Source organism: Corticium candelabrum, chromosome 17 (assembly GCF_963422355.1).
Source record: "Corticium candelabrum chromosome 17, ooCorCand1.1, whole genome shotgun sequence".
In the NCBI taxonomy this organism is placed as follows: domain Eukaryota; kingdom Metazoa; phylum Porifera; class Homoscleromorpha; order Homosclerophorida; family Plakinidae; genus Corticium; species Corticium candelabrum.
Window position 1 is genome coordinate 6,479,060 of NC_085101.1, and position 22,955 is coordinate 6,502,014.

General features: G+C 41.4%; 1 protein-coding gene across 1 annotated transcript; it reads right to left on the reverse strand.

The window, feature by feature from the left end:
- Position 1: 1 nt before the first annotated feature.
- Positions 2-22,879, reverse strand: LOC134192923 (uncharacterized; the record flags this gene model as incomplete). Its single annotated transcript, XM_062661678.1, has 7 exons — positions 22,786-22,879; positions 22,374-22,724; positions 19,140-19,484; positions 18,873-19,081; positions 18,461-18,612; positions 17,849-18,402; positions 2-17,781 (listed from the first exon to the last, which is right to left on the reverse strand). Coding segments are annotated over exons 1-7 (19,485 nt in total), but the record flags the coding sequence as incomplete, so codon positions are not given.
- Between the last annotated feature and the right edge of the window lie 76 nt (positions 22,880-22,955).

The window sequence follows — 22,955 nt, forward strand, 5'->3', positions numbered from 1 at the left end:
ATTCCACCACCACTGAAGACTGAGCAGGAGCACGAACCTCACCATACAGACGATACATACCAGAGACACGGCAGGATAATCCGTCCTGTGAGCATACTCCAACTGTTACAGCGTCATGAACGTAGCCGCAGACGTTAATTCCGATACAATGACGTCTGTCAAACGGAAATGCGGAACGCGTATCTTTCAGAATGCTGCCATCAGAAAGATAATTTTCCCTGAATGTCAACGAAAATTGAGACAGTAATGGCTGTTCATCTTCTTCATTATCTGGCAATTGGTTGATGACAATAATTTCCAGAGCAGATGAATTTAACCAGCGGCCGAAGTAGTTTGCGCCGACAGGAGGATCAAATGTAAACAGGCGATCCACGTCATCTTTAGTTGACGCTGCAGGAGTATCAGTTGGAACGTTGAACACTAACGTAAATCTATCTCCTTGGCTGAAAACACCATCACCATCATTATCTAAAGCAACCAAATTTATAACTTTAGGCGTCTTGGTGTCGTCATGATCCAAGTAGAGACCACCGCCGGCGTGCTTTCCAAGCCGCGAGCTGTACATTAACGCCGTTGTAGCGTTTCCACCAGACTCTCCCGTTACGATCTCTGCTATAGTGTTGTTATTGACTGACCCCTTGATTGCGTTGAGTAAGACGTCCTTGTCCTCAAACAACCATTCCACCGACAGTTGATCAATCCGCAAAACCATGTAAGAAGTTTCTGGCATGATTGTCGACCCACCGTCAGTTGCTTGTCTCCTCTGTCTTTCTTCTACATTTACATGTCCGTCAATTTCATTAATCATATCTGCGTAAACCTGGTTAGCATCTCTGCCATCAGCCAATAACTGAGCGCAACCTACAACACTCAGTTGTCCGTTTGAGCCTAATAATGACTGTACATACATAATATCTGACGGATCTGTGTTGCAGTACGCTTCAAACTGTGCATAGGAAAAGGCAGGAACGAAAAAAAGACCGATTTGGCTGTCCACTCCAAAGTATTCAGGATTCTCGTTCAGTTCCTGCACGTTAACAGCTTCGTTCTTTATAGTCACAGTCTCTACAATTGGCAATCGCTTTCCCCAGTCTCCAGTCAGTCCAGGAGACGTACTATTGGAATGCAGAGAATCCTTGTTCTCGTTCAATAAGCAGTATGGATTCAAAGCATGAAATTGTAACCTTTGGTTGTTCTCACCAAACCCACCACACGGGGACACATTTTTAATTGACAATTTCCACGTGCCGATCTTTACTTCCGGTTGAGGATAACCTTCATCAGTGATGGTAATCTCCAATTGACGGGAATTTAGCCACTCACCACTGTATCGCTCTCCTGTCACTTGAGTCACGCTGATAAACGGACGATTGAACTCAATAAAGTGATCTAAATCTTCGGTATTCAACTCAAAGCCTAAACCGTTAGGAGGCATGTTGGTGTCTTCATTAAATTCAACAATGATCCTATCCCGTCGAGAGAATCTTGAATCGAGATCAAATCCAGAGTTATTCACACTGCTAAGGGCTCGTACACTGACAATGGCAGGACCTTGAAATGTCACGTGAACTCTTGCTGTCGCTTTACTGCACGACGAAGACTTGACAGTTGTCTTCTCATCACAAATTTCAAACTCAAAGTCATCATAACCTTCAAATGTTGGGTAGGGCGTGTATTTCAAACCAGACGTACCATCCTTAGTGATAACTTCCGAGTATCCTCCTGTCGCCTGACGGATGACAGAGAGGGAAAGAGCGTCGATATCGCTTGTGTTTGACAGGCCGTATTCGCTAACATTAGTATACCCCTCTGAAATCAGTTTCTGTGCCTGATCGTCGTCTTTGTCATATACCAGGCGACTCGCATCCGCATAGAAACCACTAGAAACGTCAAATGGATAAAGGAGCACAGGCTGGTGATCATTGCTAGTAGCAGCCACATCTCTAGCGACTGGTACGTCATTGATATTCTTGACTTTGATCTGGACAACTGCCTCATCACAAGCAATTCTCAGTAAACCTCCTGACATAGTACTACTGTTTTCATTTTCCACAATCTGCTGCAAACATGCAGGCACATCGAGCGACGTTCGACCGAGTTCTCTGTTTCGTTGTTCATCACAAGAATCACACACAGCAAAAGTAAAATTGTCCGGTCCTACATAGTCATCCGCAGGATTATATGTAATAATGCCGTGTGCATGGTAAACTCTCAACTCGCCCCCTTTGCCCGTAACTAGGCGGTCAACATATTCGTTATTGTTCGGATTTTTAATAGAGATTCTTAGTTTCCTGACAACGTCTGATGACTGAGTTTCGTTGTCCAAGATGTGCTGATATATAGGAATTAAGTCAAAATTGTCTTCCGGAGCAACATGCACAAAATCTTCCGCCACAGGCGCGTCATTGACCGGCATTACATTAATAGACAAGACCGACTCACTGCACAAAGACTCAGAATCACACACTCTGTAGTGAACAGCGTCCTCACCAAATGCATTTAGATGTGTTTGGTACACTAGAACACCATCATTTGCATCATACGTAGCGTATCCCAAAGTTGACCAAGGCTCAATAAGAGAAACGTTAGCTAGAGGTGGTTTGCCGTCCTCTACATCAGACAGATTATCCCAGAGTCTATAGGTAGTTGAGTCATCTTCATAAACTGCTGTAGATAGAGCTGGTGCAGAGGGCGCGTCGTTAACTGGCACTACGTTGATCTTGATGACGCTGACTTTACATAACTGACCCATCACACGCGAACTGGTGTCATTGTCGCAAGCACGTAAAGTGAAATTCACAACACGATCTTCAGAGCTGTAGAAATTCACCGGTGGCACGTACAGCAAGACACCAGACACGCGATCATATGTCACTCTGCCAATTGACGAATTAGTAATCAAAGAGATAGAACTCGAAAAAAGATTTTCCTCTCGGTCGGTTATCTCTAGTCCTTGTGGAAGCGTCAAATTAAGTGTGTTGTCTTCATCCAAGTCAACAACAGTTACGCCGAATTCTGGTGGGTCGTTTACGTAAACAACTGACACGTTAACAGTGTCTTCATCATACCCGCCTTCCGAGTCCGTAACACGAAATGTTACGTAATCAGAACCATAGAAGTTTCTAGGAGGCGTGTACACAATAGTCATATTTTGAATTTGAATATTATCGCGGCTGTTAAAATCAATCAGAATTGAAGACTCATTTGGAGTTGCATTTCCGTATCCCACAGATACTATGGAGACATTGCAAATGACCGGGTATCTGTCTTCCAGTTCTTCAATAGATATTGGTATACTGTACGGTTTATCTTCTGTTGCTACAATAGGTGCGCCTTCACGTCCGTATTCTACAGTCACAACTGGGCGGTCATTAACGGGACTAATTATTATTGCAACGTGAAGTGTGAGCGTAGCGTTATCGCTGTCAGATATATTAAATTGAAGACTGTCCTCTCCGTAAGCGTTAGGTACAGGTCGCAGTGTAAAGATTTTGTCGTTAGCTGACACATCCCAGCTCCCGCTCACAGGGCCAGAGACCTCGATAACTTTTGGCCATTCGTCATACGGATCTAGGTCGTCTTCAACATCCGAAAAATAATCAGAAAAGTTAACAGACGCAGGTGTGTCTTCCATCAAATACCACACAAGTGGTTCTACTCGAACAGGGGGATCATTTACTGACAGAATTGTAACAGTAAGGTTCTGAGTGGGAGAACAGTCACCCGCCAAATCACAAGCTCTATAGGTGAAAACTCGTACACCATGGTCATTTGGATAAGGGTAGAATGAAATGTTGCCTGTCATTGGGTCAGCTACAGCTCTACCCAAAAGGGGCTGCTCAACTACCTGGATGGCAGTCCCGCTTAGCACATCGTCATGATCATAGAAGGCGTACAGTACAGGAATGGTAACGTTTTCATCTTCATTTATTTTGACATCAAATATTGCTTGCTCTGGCAAAAACATTGGAGGATCATTGACAGACACCACCAACACCTCAGCTGTCTGAATTCTAGATTTAGCTCCATGAGGATCCTGGATGTACATGAGAACTAAACGCGTTCCATTGACAGGATGATGATCAGCGTTGCAATAACGTAGAGCTTTCAGTGCAGACGTCCAAGCGTCATAACTGGCGTTCCAACGAATATCAAGAGAATGCTGCCTCTCATCTTTGCTTGGACAGCCAAAATATTCGGGTAAAACACCAACAGGGAAGTCAGAAGACAAATTGGTAAGCTGTCTTGCACTATTCATCACAGCTCTGTCGAAGAACAAAGCCTCAAAACCAGAGTCATTGACGTTTGAAATAGATGCAACAAGTCGAAACAACAGAGAGTCGTCATCGTCCACCACCAAAACGTGATCAACGTCAACAACCGGTACTGGATGTCCATCCTCAACAAACTCAGAATAAAAACTACCGTCATGAGACGATGTTATCATCAAGTGCGGCTCATCGTTCACTGCCTTCATTTCGATTATAGTGAAAACACGTTGGCTGTCTATCTCCCCATCGTTTACAACAAATTCAACAACCCGACTCTCAAAGTCTGGCTCATCAGCATCATTAGAATAGACTAGACTACGTAATGCAGTCTGAAAGTTTTGCGGACTTCCAAGTCCAGTTGCAATTAGGATTCCACTTTCCCAACTGTATTTAACGTCAGCTGATTGGCTCAATTCTGTCAAGTTCACATCCAAGTAGAGATTTTCATAGCCGATATCCTTTACGTTGACAATATGAACTGTTGCCGAAGTAAGCAACTTCGAGTCAACATCTTTTACCGTCATACTATAATCTGTCAGTCTCACCTCAGGGCCTTCCTCTATGAACGTTGTTGTATAATTGCTACCAAACGCCACACCACCATTCAAGTCAATAATGGCTGCATCATTCACGGCAGTAAAGGTGATGTACGAGTATGCAGAAAGGCTGTTGCCCACACCATCAGACACTACAAATGTCACCACTCTCCGCGTTGTATTGGGCAGGCCTGGACTGTGTTGCATGTTCTCATATGTCACCGTATTTATGATTGCTTGGAAGTTGGTAATGGTATCAGGACCCGTTAACAAAAGTGAGCCATTTTCAAAAAAGTAATCACTTTTTACGTTGGTACCACTTACACTAGCACCTAGTCGCTCCATTGCACCATCAGGTCGGTTTGTCAATGTGATGACAGAATAGGCAATTGTAACATTGTCATTGTCAGTGAGAGACACGTTTTTAGGAGCCACAATCAGAATTTCTCCATCACCTTCTTTGTATTCAACTAAGAAATTCATCTCCTCAGACTTTCCATTTAGCAGAAGAACAGGAAGATCATTCACAAGAACAATATTGACAGTAAGATTGTCAGAGATCGAAAAGAACTTCCCATCAAAAACGTTGATTTGTATTTGTCTCGTTTCTGGATTTGGTTCTTCTTCTGTGTTCTTATAAGTCAGACTACTGAGAGCTGACTGAAAGTCTTCAACAGACGCTGGTCCTGTCAGAACGAGGCCGTATCTAGTGCGTTCAATAGAAATGGTTGCTGGCACACTGACATTTAGTTTCTCACCATTATCATAACCATTAGAAATTGTCACATTTACTTGGTACTGATAGAAAGCTCCACTGTCGCTGTCGTTCAGAAGCAATCCATGACCAATGTGCGTGGACAAGACTTGATGTTCAGTGAAAGAGAATGGTCCACCCACTGTGACGACAGGTTGCTGGTCATTTATAAGCTTCATGTACAAGACAAACACTTCCAGTTTACTGTTGAGCCCTACGGTGTCAGTAACTTGAAAAGAAATGTTCCTTTGACCAGGAAATGGCTCTTCTTCAGTATTGTTGTAAAATACCGTTTCTAGCACAGACTGGTAAGCCTGCACACGAGCAGCTCCTTTGAGTGTCAATATTCCTGACTCATAACTATACCTAATGCCAGCTGTGTTCGCAATCGCAGAATTAACGTACAATACCTCTTGTTCAGAGGTAGGAGTAGGATTTATCTGAATTGTCGCATTTGACATCATGAAATACTCATTATGGTCGTCATCTTTCAGCAGAAGTCTGTTTGATGTGATTCTGATTGGATCCGCGTTTTCAACAAATTCAATTTCGTACACGTTAAGTGTAAGCACAGGCGGACTGTCAATTACTAACAAAATGGTGACAAGAGTTTGGGCAAATAAGCTAACGTTCTCTCCATCGTATACTAAAAATTCAATCCGCCTGGTTGTATTATCAGGCTCCACGTGTGTGTTCTTGTACGCAAGACATTGAAGGACAGCTTGATATTCAGCTGTGGTAAGAAGATCATCTGGGTTGGCAGCTCTAATGGTCACACTCTCAACAGACTGCATTCTACGTTCAACAGGTATTTCAACAGTAGGTTCAGCTACTTTGGACGTTGGTATATTTGTCAGTGCACGTGGTAATACAGTACCTACAGCAACTGTTGGACTAATTGTAGCTATCTCAACATTCCTAGTAGAAGTCTTGCCACTTCCATCATCTCCACTTCCATCATCTCCACTTCCATCATCTCCACTACCAAAAAGCCCTGAGCCAGATCCTGATCGCAGCATTGCTGTTGACCCTGAGTCTGACATACTTCCACTGGAATTGCTTACATTGGATGGCTCAGCGGAAGGTGCTGCTGTTTCTGGCAAAGTGTAGTAAGTATAACTAAGTTCTACTAGTTTGGGTTTTGATCCGCTCAAATGGACAACAACGTTACTGCCATTTACAGTAACTGAAGAGTCAAGAAATGGAACAACCTCTATTATCTCATCAAATGGGTCTTGCACATTCAACAACGAAACGGTTGCTGACTGCTGGTAAGCGTGGTCTTCATCAATCAACGTAAGGCCAGTGGTACTTACGATGTAGACAAAAGGTGCTTCTTCGACAAACTGGGACTGATACATCAACCCATCTCCATGTTCTGACAAACTTAAACTAGGTAAATCATTGACAGATGCTACACTTACTGTAGCATTAGAGATCTCAGCACTGAATTCGGACAGAAAACCGTTTTTGTTGTACGTGCTGTCCTGGCCGTATTGACCAGACAAGCCTCTAGTAAATCCAGTGTTGTCCCAACCTCGTATTACCAAAAATGGTTTATCCGAGTCAGGCCTCCCTTTGCCAGTAGTGTCCTTCTCAGTATTGAAGTTGTGGTCTGGTAAAAAGCGAATGCTGCAATTACTAGCCAAAAGTGTCGCCTTTTCTGGTCTTGGATTCTTTGGAACAATCACTCCATACACTTTGTCCCCAATAAAGTTATTCCACACGTTTCCTTGAAGTGGGCATCTCCATTGCCAAAGTCCGAATCTCAGGTCTACTCCAACTATAGCAATGCCAATTTCAGCATTATCATCTACGTCTACATATGTTGAATTCACAATGTCTCTTACTGTTGTGCCACCGTTACTCTCAATAGGAATGTCTTCCTTTATTGTATGCAGTGATGAACCAGGAATAATGACAGGTGAGTCATTAATGGGCTCAATTACGATGGTAGCTACACTTATGTTTCTACTGAAGGGCCCAGTGACAGGATCAGCCATTTTCACGCTAACATTAGACCATCCTGATTTTGACCCATCAGTCAAGTCCCAAGCAACAAACTGGAAGGATGCGTTGCCATGGAAATCTTGTTTGGGAACAAACCGAACTAGGTATGAAGACAGCAATACTACTGCTTTGTCAACAGATGGAGACTTCAATGTATGCCATGAGCCCTGTTCAGCATCACTATATTGCCACTTGCCATTCGCCGATTCAGCACTAATAATAGCTATGCCATTGTCTTTTCCTTTCCCTGTCCCCAAACTGTCTACATCAAGCACGTGCTCCAGTAGAGCAGCAATTGGACTGCCTGCTGACGATTGATCATCTTCATTGATTCTAGTCAAAGTAAACGTTTCAGATAGCATGACTGGAGCATCATTAACCGGGTTGACTTTCATTGTGACTTCTTGCCAGTTAGAACTAAATGCATCACTTTCACTAACAGACACAGCACTGGTTATGCTACCATCAAAGAGATGATCACTTGCGTCCCAAGCAACAAATCTGATAGACGAATAGCCTGTGAAATCTTTTCTTGGAATAAACCGAAGTCTGTTGCTGCCATTTGACGCCAGACGAAGAACAACAGCATCATTGATAGTAATATTTGACTGGATAGGATGCCAAGTGGCTGTGAAAAAAGACAAATCTATTTGGGAAGAGTTACCGCTGCTGTTTACTGGCAAAGAAGTGGGGAAAGCAAGTTGCTGTTGATTAATATACTTAAAGTCAAAGCAGTATTCCCAATAGCCATTGGCGCTATCAGCTGCAATAATTGCAAGTCCTTGTTCATGTCTCTCATCATCATCCATGATCAGTGGACTGATGATGTTCCAAACAGAAAAGCCTTCATTTAGATGGATTAATGTGTCTTCACTAATATTTACTTGACTTGCCACAGAGTCACCTCTGAAATATGGAGAGTCATTCATGAGTTCAATTACAACTGTAGCCATGACATCATTGCTGTCCAGTAGGCCGTCACTCAGTGTTATTCTAATGATTCGAGGTGTCACGTTTGGTTCATCAGCGGTGTTGGCATACGTTGCTGTTTTCAACACTTTCACATAATCTTCAACTGAATCCAGTCCAGTAATAATGAGAGTACCAGTAACATTGTTGTACGTTTGCTCAGGTCGAATATTCCATACCCTCAAATGATCAGCAGTGTCGATATCATCACTGTAGACACGTACATTGTCTGAAACAGACAGTTGGTCTTCACCAGCATCCATCATGTTAGTAATTTCAAGTCTAGCATATGCTAAAGTTATATTGTCTTCCTCAATAATAAACATGTTTGAGTCAAACAGATTTACAGCGTCTTGCTCCTCAGTAAACTTGACAATATTGTTAACTCCAGGATTGTCACCATTGATATCCAAATATGGTCGATCATTAACAGCAGCAAAAGACACACGTGAGGATGCAGCAAGACTAACATTTTGTCCATCACTGACAACAAACTCAATGACTCTTTCAATTTGTGCTGGATTTCCTGGATGTGCAAATATGTTCTTGTATGCAACTGTAAGCAGCACACTTGAAAAGTTGGTGACAGTGTCAGGTCCAGTCAAAACAAGTTGATTGGTTGATTCATTATAAACACCAGAGATCGATGTGTTGTTTGTAATTGCTGTCAACAACTCCTTGTCTTTATCAGGGGCATCAAGGATTATAACCGTTGCTTGATATAGAAAGCTGTGATCATGATCAGTCAATTGCATTGACCCACTAGATAGCAATAGGAAATCTTGACCCTCAGTATACTTCTTGAATGAGTTTCTATCAGGAACGGAAGCATCAAGGTCCAACTCTGGTGGATCATTAACCAATTCTACATGAACTGTTGACACAACCGCTGCACTATATTCAGCACCATCAAAAACTAGAAATGTAACTTGCCTGTCAGTTGGATTTGGCTCTTCAGCAGTATTCTTGTAAGTAAGTGTTCGTAAGACTTGCTGAAATTTACCAGCTGTTGCTACACTGGGTGAAGACAAACGAATTGCATGTTGGTATCCTGTTACAATAGTTTCAGCAACAATGTCTGTTCCAGAAGTATCAATAGTCAGAAATTCTGAATTGTTATCATATACCTTGAAGGAAATGGTAACAAACTGAAGATTGAAGTTATCATGATCAACTACAGTTAAACTTGTAGGGTCAACTATGTGCACAGATTGTATTCTTCTCTGTGGTGGAATTGGTTCTGTAAATGTTGTCTCATAGTTAAAAGACTTCGAAGACAACCTGAGTATGGGTCTATCATTCTTTGAGACGACTACAATTGTAGCTGTTGTGGCGTTTTGTGAGAACTCATCAGTGTGATCATCTGGAACAGTTACAGTGTTAATAGCTAATGCCTGTAATCTACCTGCAGTGTTTCCTGTATTGTCCCAGCCCTTGAGAACAATAAATGGTTTGTCTGTTTTGGGACGAGGAGTGCCATTCTCGTCGAATTCAGTGTTGAAATGATCACTTGGATCAAATCGAATTTTGCAATTGCCTAGCAAAAGGGTTGCTTTATCAGTTCGTGGATCACGTAAAACAGCTTTGCCATACTGTTCATCTCCTTTGAATAGCTGCCAAGTAATATCACTCCCCGTTTCACATGTATATTCCCACTCTCCAAATCGACGATCAACTTCGACCACTGCTATGCCCAGAGCATAACCTATATCAACATCACTGTAGACAAGCCTCACTATGTCATTGACAGTTGTTCCAGGATTCCTTACAGCATCAATATCTTCGTAAATGCTGTGCAAAGTAGCACCTTCAATGACAACTGGTGAATCATTTACTGGGTCAATAATAATAGTCGCAGTTGTGTTGGCAACGCTAAATGGTCCAGTAACTACATCTGCTGACAGTATATCGACTCCTTCAGTTCCTGACAACTCACTTGAGTTTCGATCCCATATTTTGTAAATAAACCTAGAAATTCCATTGAAATCTCTGTTTGGAACAAATCGAATTCTTGTGCCACCATTTTTGCTGTTACCTAACAGCAGAGCAGAAGATGGCGCAGGAGACTTAACAGATGCCCAGGTCCGTCCATTATTTTTCGTATACTGCCAAAAACCATTTGTATTATCTACCTCCAAAAGAGCAATGCCCATTGCTATTGGTTCTACATTAGTATCCACATCATAAGCCAATGCTTGTAGAAAGAGTTCAATGCTGTCTCCTTCTGACGGTCTCTCCCACACAGAATCTTCCAGCACAGATACCATATTTGGAAGAACAGAAACGTTTAACACAGGAGCGTCATTGACAGCAACAATTGTCCATACAACTGATTGTTTTTGAAGGCTGAAAGAACTTGTGTCATCTGTTTCTGCTGTATTCCTTGTGGTACCCTCAACCTGATTGTCAGATCCATCCCATGCAACAATCAAAATTTCTGCCACTCCATTAAAATCTCTGACTGGAACGAAACGAATGAATGTGAAATTGCTAGCATGAAGCAATAACGCTGATGTCTCATTAATACCAGGTTGTATATCAGTCCAGGTAGTTTGGCCAAACAGCCTGTACTGCCACATACCATATTTAGAGTCAACACTAATCACCGCTATTCCCATTATGTTATCCACGTCATCATCTTCTATGAGGTCACCAGCTATCTCTTCTACAGTCAGTCCTGTGTTATCATTATCTGATATATCTTCTAGAATGTGAGGTTTGATAACCACATGCCCATCAATAAACCTTGGACGATCATTGATAGGAAGAATATATATAGTGCAGTTCGCAGGCAAGCTGAAAAGAAAACCATCACTTAATGTAACCTGCACCACACGATCACTAAGTGTTGGTTCATCAGCCACGTTGCTGTATGTTAGAGTTTTGCTAAGTACTTGTTGATATTCATACAATGACTCCAGGCCACTGATGACCAATTCACCAGATGTTTTGTTAAATGTAACATTCGGAATAATTCTTGTTCTTTCAATTACTTTAGCTGCATCATACTTGTTACGTTCTGTGACTTCTTCCACATTAACAGGACCAGCACTCAGTATTTCATCCCCAATATCGAAGAGGTTTAATATTCTGACAGTAACTGATAACAATGTTTTATTGTCAATATCCAGTGCTATCAAATCATCAGCTGCAAGTTGTACTGGGTATCCCTCTTCAGTAAATGTCACTTCATAATTCCTGTCATTTCGACTGCCACTCAGCTGGATATATGGACGGTTGTTGACAGCAGTGAAACCAATGAAGGTCACTGCTGGGAGTCCATCTAGCTGTCCATCATTGGGAACAAAAACCACTTCTCTTTCAATCTCATCTGGATTTCCAGGATGTGCAAATGTGTTCTCATATGTTACAGTTTTGATAATGGCTTCATAGTTTGTCACAGTTTCTTGACCAGTTAGGAGCAAGACAGAAGACGTGACGTTGTAAGACTTGCTTACATTAAACCCGGTTACATTAGCATCAAGTAACTCTTTGTCAGCATCAGGAGCTAGCCTAATAAAAACTAAAACCTGTTCTAAGTATATGCTATCATGATCAATAAGAGAAACCGTTTGTGGGTCAACCAACAGCATTCTCTCTTGGCCTTCAGTGTATTCTAAAAATTCATTGTTGCTTGGTAAATTGCCATTCAAATCCAAAATGGGAGCATCGTTGACAATTTCAACGAAAACAGTGCTTGTTGCAGAAGAAACTGCTCCATCAAGATCCTCTACAGTAAAACTAACAATACGAATACCTTCTTCAGGCTCTTCCAATGAATTGTTATAGACTGCTGTTCTAAGAGCTTTCTGAAAGTGAGAAATAGGAGCTGTTCCATTTGCTGTAATGGTAAGTGTAAACGGGCACCAATCATCAACACGAGGTTCATTCAGGTCAGTTCCATGTACATCTACTAGAACTTTTTCCTGATGCTGGTTATAGTTTGAACAGTAAGAATCATTATCAACACCGCTGCCACTAGTACTGCCAGAGTAGTAGTCTCCAGACTGGTAAATAGTGATTACAACAGACTTGAGTCGATCATGGTCATAGTCAATAAGAGTCAATTGTGAACCAACCACAGGAACACTACCTGTGTTTTCTATATAATGTGCATGATATGTTGCAATAGTTGAGTTGTAGAGTCTCAGTATTGGGGAATCGTTCTGTGACATAACTTCAATTATTACTTTGACAACTTCTTCACCAAACTCATCAATGTGACTGTCTTCTGCATCTAATGTATCAATTCCATATGTTCCAATCAATCCTTCTGTCATCCCAGTCTGATCCCATGCTTTTATTTTTAAGTAAGGAATATCACTATGAGATCGAGGATGTCCACCAAAGTCAAATTGTGTGTTGAAATGAACACGAGGCAAGAATCTGACTAGACATGAACCAGACAAAAGTGTTGCTTTGCTAGGCTGCGGAAGAGGAGGAACAAAAAGATTGTATTGTTTGTCACCAATAAAGTCCTTCCATGCACTAAAATTTGAACATGTAAACTGCCAATTTCCATATCGTTCATCTACTCCAACAACTGCTATTCCTGCTTTTGAACCAGAGTCTACATCGCTGAGGTAACCTGCTACAATATCACTCACTGAAGTTCCATGATTGTATTCTTGCTGAACATCCTCATCAATTGAATGTAATTGACCTCCTGATTTCAGAATAGGTGAATCGTTGATGGGCTCTACTGTCAACACTGCTATACTTTCATTGACACTGAAAGCTCCTGTGATAGGATCAGACTGAGAAACAGTCACCCCTGATGATCCAGATAAATCACCAGTTGTCAAATCCCAAGCAACAAACTGAAACGAAACCTGACCATTAAAATTCTCTGATGGAACATATCGAATTAAATCAGACGAATAAAGAACTACTGAAGAATTTCTCCTAACAACTCCAATGTTGGTCCAAGACAAGTTTCCTGCACGCCTAAATTGCCATTTGCCATTTGCATATGAACCATTTGTACTAATGACTGCCACTCCCAACTGAGATGCAAGAGCTCCACTAAGATCAACATCTGATGCATACGAAAGAAGAGCTACAATTTGGTCACCAGGTGTTGTAAAATCATCTTCCTTAATTGATGTTAGTTTAATTGGATGCATTTGCAAAACTGGGGCATCATTGACTGGTGCCACAGTTACAACAAACTCAGTAAAGTCTGCACTAAAAGCATCAATATTAGACACTGACATTGCATTCACTTTAGACCCATCAATTTCACCATTACTGCCATCCCAAGCCACAAACTTCAATGACACATAACCATTAAAATCAAGGTTAGATACAAACCGAATTCTGTTTGTGTCAGTTGCCTCAAGGACAACAGCCATGTTGATGTCAACATCACCTGGAATCATGATCCAGCTGCTATTGTTTGTCTTATATTCCCACTCTCCATTTGTCACGTCTATACCTATAATAGCCATCCCAACCACAGACTCTGCATCGTCATCCAATACAACTGGCACAACAATTTCTGCTACACTGAATCCATTGTTTAACTCCACCTCATAATCCTCTTCAATGGTTGGTGCAAAAACAGCAACAGAAGAGTTGATGGACGGTGAGTCATTGATCAGTGTTATATTAACTATAGAGTAAACAGGAAGGCTGGACAACAAACCGTCATTTAGTGTGACACGAACTCTTCTTGGCTCTGGGTTTGGTTCATCAGCAGTGTTGTCATATGTCAGTGTTTTCAGAACTTCCTGATACTCCCTCACTGAAGATAAACCAGTGATAGTTAATGTTCCTGTTTGGTAGTGATACGTGGTATTTGGTTCCAAAGATGTGACTTTCACTACATTTTTACTTAGATATGTCCTTTCCATAACACTGGTAACCGCCAAGACTTCTTCTCCTACATTAAGCATATTTTCAATGTAAACTTTAGCAAATGAAAGTGTGACATTATCAACATCATAGGCTGATACCATTGAGCTCACAATCAAAACAGCTCCTCCCTCCTCACGAAATTCAGCTTGAAAGTCAAAGCCATCTGCATGACCATTCAGATCTAAAGCAGGAGGATCATTGACTGCAGAAAAGAAGAGTTTGATATAAGTAGGTCGGCTGTTACTTAAACCATCATTAACAACAAATGAGATAAGACGAGGAGTCGTATTAGGAAACCCTGGATCTGACTTATTATTCTCATATGAAACTGTAGCAATGACTGCAGCATAGTTTTGTAATGAGTCCCTTCCATACGCATAAAGCTGACTGCTAGCATTTTCACTGCTTGTTACACTGATATTAGTTCCAGTTGTATTTGCTCCAAGAGATTCAGCTAATCCATCCAAGTGATTGGAAATTGTCACAGTCATACCCATAAGATACTTACTGTCAGTGTCTGTGAGACGCAGCATCGAGTGATTCACTAATACCTGTGCACCTTGCCCCTCAATGTATTCAATGATTGCTGATACACTACCCAAGTTATTAAACTCTGCATTGAGATCAATAACAGGAGGATCATTCGTCAAAACAATAGAAACATTAGTTGAAGCTGTCAAACTAACAAATTGTCCTGTTACATCTCGAACAGAAAATTCAACTATGCGATATTGCGGATGTGGTTCATTGGCAAAGTTGAAATATTCTGCTGATAGCATTACTGCCTCCACATTACTAATAGGTTGAGGTGATGCAGATGTTATTGTCAATCTATACTGCCCACTACTGTTGTCTACAGCAATATCTTGCTCTGTGATAGAGGACACATTGATTTTAATGCCTTCATTTTCACCATCTAGAGCATTAGTCAAATGAATAGTAAGAACATAATACCGTCTAGAAAATTGTGAGTCTCGTAAAAAGGCTGATGGAACATGAACAAGTGGAACAGCATTTCCTTCTTCAATAAAAGTAGCTGCAAACCCGGGAAATGAGGCTCCACTTACATTTTCAGCATCAAGATCAATTTCAATATGATGAGTAGTAATAAGAGATAGTGATGCAGGAGAGGTGACATTTGACCGAAACTTGCCATCATTGACGTAACCAACAATTTGACGGTCTTGAGAAAATTCTGGATCTAGTGCTTCATTGTTGTATTGAATACTTCGGATCACTTTTTGGTAGTTTGCGGTTGAGTCAACTCCAGACATCAACAGCTGCCCAGTCTCTTCATTATATGACCAGTCAATGTTTGGTTCCCTTGCAATATTCAAAGACCAGCCAAGAATTGAAGTTTCTTGGTAACTACTATTGACACTGACAACGAGAGTCCACTCTCCACCAGCCAATTTCCCATTTAAGTGGCTCAGTGGGATCTGTGGTGAAAGAGTGTCTACAAGATTTGACTTGAAAGTCATCTTCAGTGGATAGTTAGAATACTCAGGTGTAGATAAAGCAATAGTAGATCCCATCCCACCATCATCGCCAGAACTTGATGCACTAAAGTCTAACATACCACTAGAAACAGCCAGAGTCGAATTAAAGTCACTTCCACTGCTGCTGCCACTGGACATATCATCAGATGTTGGTGACTGGGAGGGAAGAGAAGAATTTCTGGAAGACATTGATATTGAGTAGTTTGCAGAAGTGGGAGCTGTAGCATTTGACATCACTGATGAAACTGTTGGTTTGCTTGTTGGTCTCAATTCTTGACAGTCAGTATTGATAGCTTGACCACCGATGGCAAGATCTGACAAAATGAGATGTTTGTAAGATCCTCTTTGACATAAACTAGTGGCTCCATCTATAAGTTTAATAATAGTGTGATCAGGATGTTCAAGAGATATGGTTGGGGCTGATACAAAAGATGATGAGAATGGAACAGAAAGGTGCAGACTTACAGTCATATCAGTAATTCGTCCATCACTTTCTACTTGTTGATAGTATCGCCTTTCCTCTACCTCATTACTAGCCATCCTTAACTCAGGCACAACAGATGGGTTATGAGATACAAAGCTCTCTTCTTCCGGTTGAATAACAACACCCCAACTTACAAGCTCTCCATTGTCTTTCTCAAGCAGTAAGTCACTAACATGTATCTTCCATTCCCCAGATATCGGTAACCCATGAAATCGAGAGAAATTTCCGTCAACAGAAAATATCCCTTGTGACTGATAGCGACAAACACCAGGGCTAACAGAAGAAGATGAAAGTGGTAAAAAGTCTGATGAAGCATCGCTGAACCAACTAGTTGTCATGTCATCTTGAGCGCAGGTCACTTGTCCTGGATGTAAGACTACAAGTTCCCTGTGTTCCAAGTGTTCAAATTCTACTTGGAGGTCTCCAAGATGTGAGTGGCGGATATCCAATACAATGTCAACCCTACCAACTCTGTCCACAATTGTCTTGTTTCCAGTAAGAGATACCACTACGCTACTCTCAACACTTGCCTTCACCTCACCATTAGCCAGAACACCAAAGGGTTTATGGATATCAATGACCTCTCGAACAACAGGCAGGCTAGCTTTTTCACGAGACTTGTAAGTCACAATCAGCTTCTCAAACCCTTCATTATGAATGTTTGTGATATGAAACGAAGCATTGACAATACCACAACTGTCAGTATCTATAATTCTTGCTGACGAGCTAATCGCAGCAACAGGACCTTTGCCAGGAAAATACCGATTGGTGAATGACAAGTTGGGATTACTACCATGTACAAGGACAGGTGCCTTATTCATGATAGAGACTGTTATAGATGATGTCGGGTAGTGTGTGGTGGCTATGTGACTTGATAAATGACCATCATACAATGACACTAGGATTTTCCTCTTACCAACAGTTGGACGATCAAGAGAGTTCTCATAAAGAACATGATGTAATGCTGATTCATATACAACAACGGATGAAAAGCCAGAAATAAAAAGTACATCTGGAGTGTTGTGTCCCTGCTGAATAATGGAATGTATAAGAGAGGGATGTGAAAATGTTGACTCAACTGTTAGTTTCTCAGCAGAACCATCTACAGCATTAACAAGTGACACAGCCATCCACTCAAGATACCCACTTTGTGATGTCACATTTGCCAATGGAGACACTATACTAACAGCTGAATTGACACCTTTTACAAACTTCTGGTTAAAATCAAATCCCTTGTCCACACCATTCATATCAATCCAAGGAACTGAAAGAAATGCTGTCACAACTTCAACTCCAATACATCGTGGTAACGACAAAACTCCAGATGAAACAGCGTGAAAGCAGAACACATAAACTCCCAAATGACCAGTAGTTACTTTCATTGAAAAAACTGATTGAACTAAAATTAAGAATAAAATGCTGTTACAACCACATTGCCTGCAAAATATCAAATGGAAAAACTGCACCTGTGTTTCTTACTCCTACTCTCTCTGAATTAGACAGTGCAGTTACACCAGGAAGAGAAGTTGTTGCTATCAATGTGACATTGTCTCCATCAGATGCTGTCAAATTAATAGAGAGAGTGTCATCAGCTGAAACCACATACCTGCCGTATGGACCACTTGTTGCTTCATCTTGAGAAAAGTTGATCCAATAAGGAGGTGAATTCGAGTGAACTAAACTGTTCACCGTGATAAGAATATCCATAGCAACACGAATATCACTGATAAGATCAGTAACAATGATGATAATATTGTAGTCTCCAAGTGCAACATGTGACGTGTTGAACACAAGTCTGCCTGATGTTGGATCAATGCTGACAAATTGTGGATGAGATGAATAAGCAGATCCATAATCCATTGGAGAACCAAGGTTGTACTTGAGTAAACGACCATGAGAACTGATGGATGAAAAGAGGAAGGCCTGATTAGGCAAGTTTGAAAACACATGAGTGAACGGTAAAAAAGGTAGATGAGGAGATTGATCATATGCAAGGTTGACAGTTAGTCTTATGAAACGTCTAATGAAAGCCATAACTAAACAAAGAGCACCAGCTACAAACCAATGAGTTAACTTGCCTTGTTCCTGCATTATTTTTTAGTGTTGATGATCTACAGCACTGTTGTAATACAACAAGGTATGGCACACTGTAATCATTAGCTCTTTGATACGTATGAGTGATGTAGGATGACCCTGCTGCTATCTGATGGTCAACAAATACTTGATTAACCTGCAACAAATAAAATGCGGAAACATTCATAAACTCATAAACTCCACAACAATAACTGTACTTATAGATTCTGTTACTGCCAAATCACTGAAATAATGACTACTACTTAGTATTACAGCCATGCAGACTAACAGCATATTAATTAAGTTAATAACCTGATAGAGAAAAGAAAGGAAAAATAAAAACAACATATCAGTCAAGCCGGAGTGGGTATAATAAGAGAGGAAATCAAGCATACACCAGAAAACTGATTGACAGACCTCTAAAGGAATAACCATGTCTTCTAGAAAACCATCTCCAAAGTCTATAGTAAGTGGCACAAAAATTTTCTGTTCAGTTTCAATAGTGTTGTCATCATCAAGTTGAAAAGCAACTTGCAAATGAAAAATTGCAGTTGTACGACTTTGAGATGCATGTCTCTTCCAGGTAAGTGACATTTGCCGAACAGTTGACCCAAAGCTACCGACTCCTACACAGAAATGCAATTAGAAAAGAGAAAGAAACACCATAAAAGTCTACTCCACCACCTTCATCATTGTCTTCTACAGTCACCACCAGATTATCCACAGCAGCCCTGTTGTAGTTTCTGTCTGAGCTATTTATGTTGATACCAACAGATGCCTTGTATGAACTCTCCATATTAATATTATCCTCCACAGCATGAACTATCAATTCTTGGGACACATTCCACTCAGATGGAAGAAACAACATTGACCTTGGATCAACCGTGACTGTCTCATTCAATGGATTAAAAGTGACATTCACTGTAGATTTAGGGGTGGAGTGCAAATGAACAAGAAACACACGCGATAAACCTTCTGGAATATGTGGTGGTAAACGATATACTTCTTTGGTGTTGATGAAAACTCCAGCTGCAAGAAGCAAACAGAACACCATTATTAGTACGTTAAGACCAACCAACAAATTCTGCTTTGAACATTGTTCTACAAGATCAGCTCATTACAATGGCACATGATGTCAACTATTTGTTAGAAAAATCAACTAAAATCAATGCCAAGTATGCCTAAATTCAATACAAGACAAATAGTGACATAGGACTGCAATACCGCAACACAGCAGTGTAGCCAAATCATTTTAGCCTGGTGCAGTCCATATTAACGCACGTTAGACAAGTCCCTAAAGGGGAGTGGGAGTACACTGTAACGATAAACGCTAAAATCAAACCCAGAGCTGCCAACTCTCCCGCATTTGGGACCCTTCTGCTGCCTACCTGCATTGGCCATCAAATCTCCCGCATTCTGACCATTGGTGGGCGTGCCTGTTGTGTGTAACCATACCCATAATGAAAGGGAGCACTACAGTGCTGAATCCTAGGCGACCAGAAATTGACGCCTTCCAGTGAGAGCTTCCAGTTCTCATATCTCCACCTACATCCTTCCCGCGAGAAATACTTACAGTTTTGGGTGTATTTTGGTTGTACAGTAGAATTAGCAAATATTGAATGTGCTTCCAAAAGCACTGCAAAGCAGGAAATTTACTGGGGCGTGTGTTCCTAAAACATCCAACAATTGATTTTAATAGCCTCAACAACGAGGCATAGGTACGTGTACTACTGTATAATTGCAACAACGTCTACACCAAACAGTTGCTGCACATGTACTGGCAAGCACTTACTAATTAACACCACGTGCACGTCACTTGAGACAAGCATCTCAACACTTGCTTATACAAATGACATCTGAGTCACACTATATAGACCCAACACTTGTGTAGACAGGTGGCTGAGAAAGGACAGGCAGTCTTATCATCAAACGCCATTTCACCCGGAAGTAGTCTCGTGTAGCCAGACCCCTTTCCGCCGCGTCCTCCTCGGCGAAATGGGGTCTGGTGAACGGCCTTTGATGTCGCTGTGTGCCGTGTAGCCAGAAATCGGATATCTAAAGACCGGATTTTGTTTCTTAAACGCTTCATTAAAGATGAGACTGGTATGCACGCAATGCAATCCTATCTCAATTAGCTTCGTAGAGAACAACTCGAAGACTACAGCTTTAGAGTCGTTGCTGTTTGTGAAATCTGTATGTTTACAGCAGCGATTAAACGTGGCCACGGGAACGTTGACGTCGACAGGCTTCGATTTCATGCAGACATGATCGACGTCGTACGATCTAGCGTTGTGCGCTCGTGTCACAACGGAGACTGAATACGAACATACTGGATGGATGCAAACGTACTCGGTGCTGTTTGCTGTTTGCTGTTTTTTGACGTCTACAGCGACCGCAGACAGTCCAGAGTGAGCGATGTCTGGAAGGGCTTGGAGCTGCATGGCGTCATCGAAACAAGATGGGTCATCTTTCTGTGTTTGGGTAATCATTTCATGTGTTTTGTGCTTTGCTTTGGTGAACACATACAGTAGCAACCAGGAAGAGACCACATTGTGATTGGAGTAATATGAATGGAAGCAGCTTGGGTTGCAGACTTCTTCTGACAGTGCATGTCAATCTGTGGAACATGCAAGTCTCTACTACTTACCTTTATACACTATATGATATCTGCCTGGCCCTGAGTAACCGCTCCGTTGTGACACGAGTGCACAACGCTAGATCGTACGACGTCGATCATGTCTGCATGAAATCGAAGCCTGTCGACGTCAACGTTCCTGCGGCCGCATTTAATCGCTGCTGTAAACATGCAGATTTCACAAACAGCAACGACTCTAAAGCTGTAGTCTTCGAGTTGTTCTCTACGAAACAAGAGAAGCTAATTGAGATAGGATTGCACTGCATGCATACCGGTCTCGTATTTAATGAAGCATTTAAGAAACAAAATCCGGTCTTTAGATAGCCAATTTCTGGCTACGCGGCACACAGCGACATCAAAGACCATTCACCAGACCCCATTTCGCCGAGGAGGATGCGGCAGAAAGGGGTCTGGCTACGTGAGACAGCCCGAAAGTATGACACGGCTACACGAGACTACCATAGGATATGTCGAGATTACATGAGCGCTACACTGTATGAGTGAATGCATGCAATACATTCCAAAGTTGTTAACATGGTCGTTTCTGTCAAGTCGGTCGTGTGCTACTTCCGATGAGACGACTACTATATCCCTTGCTACGCCTATAGGGTTAATTACGTTAATACATACTTGATATCCAGATATCAATGTCTATTTGCCAGCCCGTCTCTCCATCAGGCTCTTTCATTATATTTGGTCAGACAGGCAAAACTGTCTGGAAGTGGAAAAGGGGAGCAGCTGGCTATCCTAGACTCCCAAAATAGTGTCACTAGCCACACCCCTTTCAAGTAAAAGACTAACCAAGGAGTTGTATTGCTGGAAAAGCGATCAAAGCCACAAAACAATAGAATCTAGAACATCCCAACTATAACTGCAAGAATGTGTATATACCTCGTTCTTATATAATTAATTAATCTAGGCAGTAGTACCTACAAGTTCTGTGTTTACATTTGTTGCACTTTTACTTATTTAGGTGTACTGTAATTAATTAATTAATGGCTTCTACTCCAACAGAGCAAGCAAATATTTAAATTTTGATAAACATATATTATTTAACACTTATTACAATATAAAATTTATTGATATTAATCTATTATAGGCGTGTCAAAAACTTAAACTCCCGCATTCTCCCACAATTTTTCCTGCAAACTCACGCATTTTGATTCAGCTAGGTTGGCAGGTCTGCAAACCAGACACTTAAAACAACATCTGAATTAAATATATAGTACAGCAAGCCCTCCACTATAGCTAAAAACGCCATCACACACTGAGATGTTGCCTACCTTTGTCAGTCTCTTCTACAAGAAGAGTTAGGTTAGCTGCTGGAAGGCCTCCATCACTGTCAGAACTGTATGTGGTATTGTCGCTCCAGCTGGTCAGGGTAACAACAGCGGCATATGGCGATTCCCGGATAACATTATCATCAATTCCCTCGACCAACAGCTCTTGACTTTCTGTCCAGTTAGCAGCTGAGAAGTGAAGTTGTCGTGTCAAAATGCGCACGTAAGGGTCGACGTTATCAAAGCTGAGAATGATGTCGTGACTTGGTCGAAACATCATTTCCACACTGTAAACTCCCGTATTACCCTCAGACAGAGCGTAGGGACATTCTTTCTTTTGAAAACGAAACAAACCTGCAAACAATGTTAAGAAATTAGGCATGAGCTTGCGATAATAAATGCGTGTAGCACAAACTTCTGCAGTTGGTGGGTGTGACGAGCTCGAGCAGTAGACAAGAGAAGAACAACTTGTACAGTGTGACTGATGACACATGTACATATAGCTTCATGTCGCGATCGTCTACCAATCAGCCTGAAACAGGCTTCGTTCAGTCTCTACGCAAACTTGAATTCTCCTTGGCAATC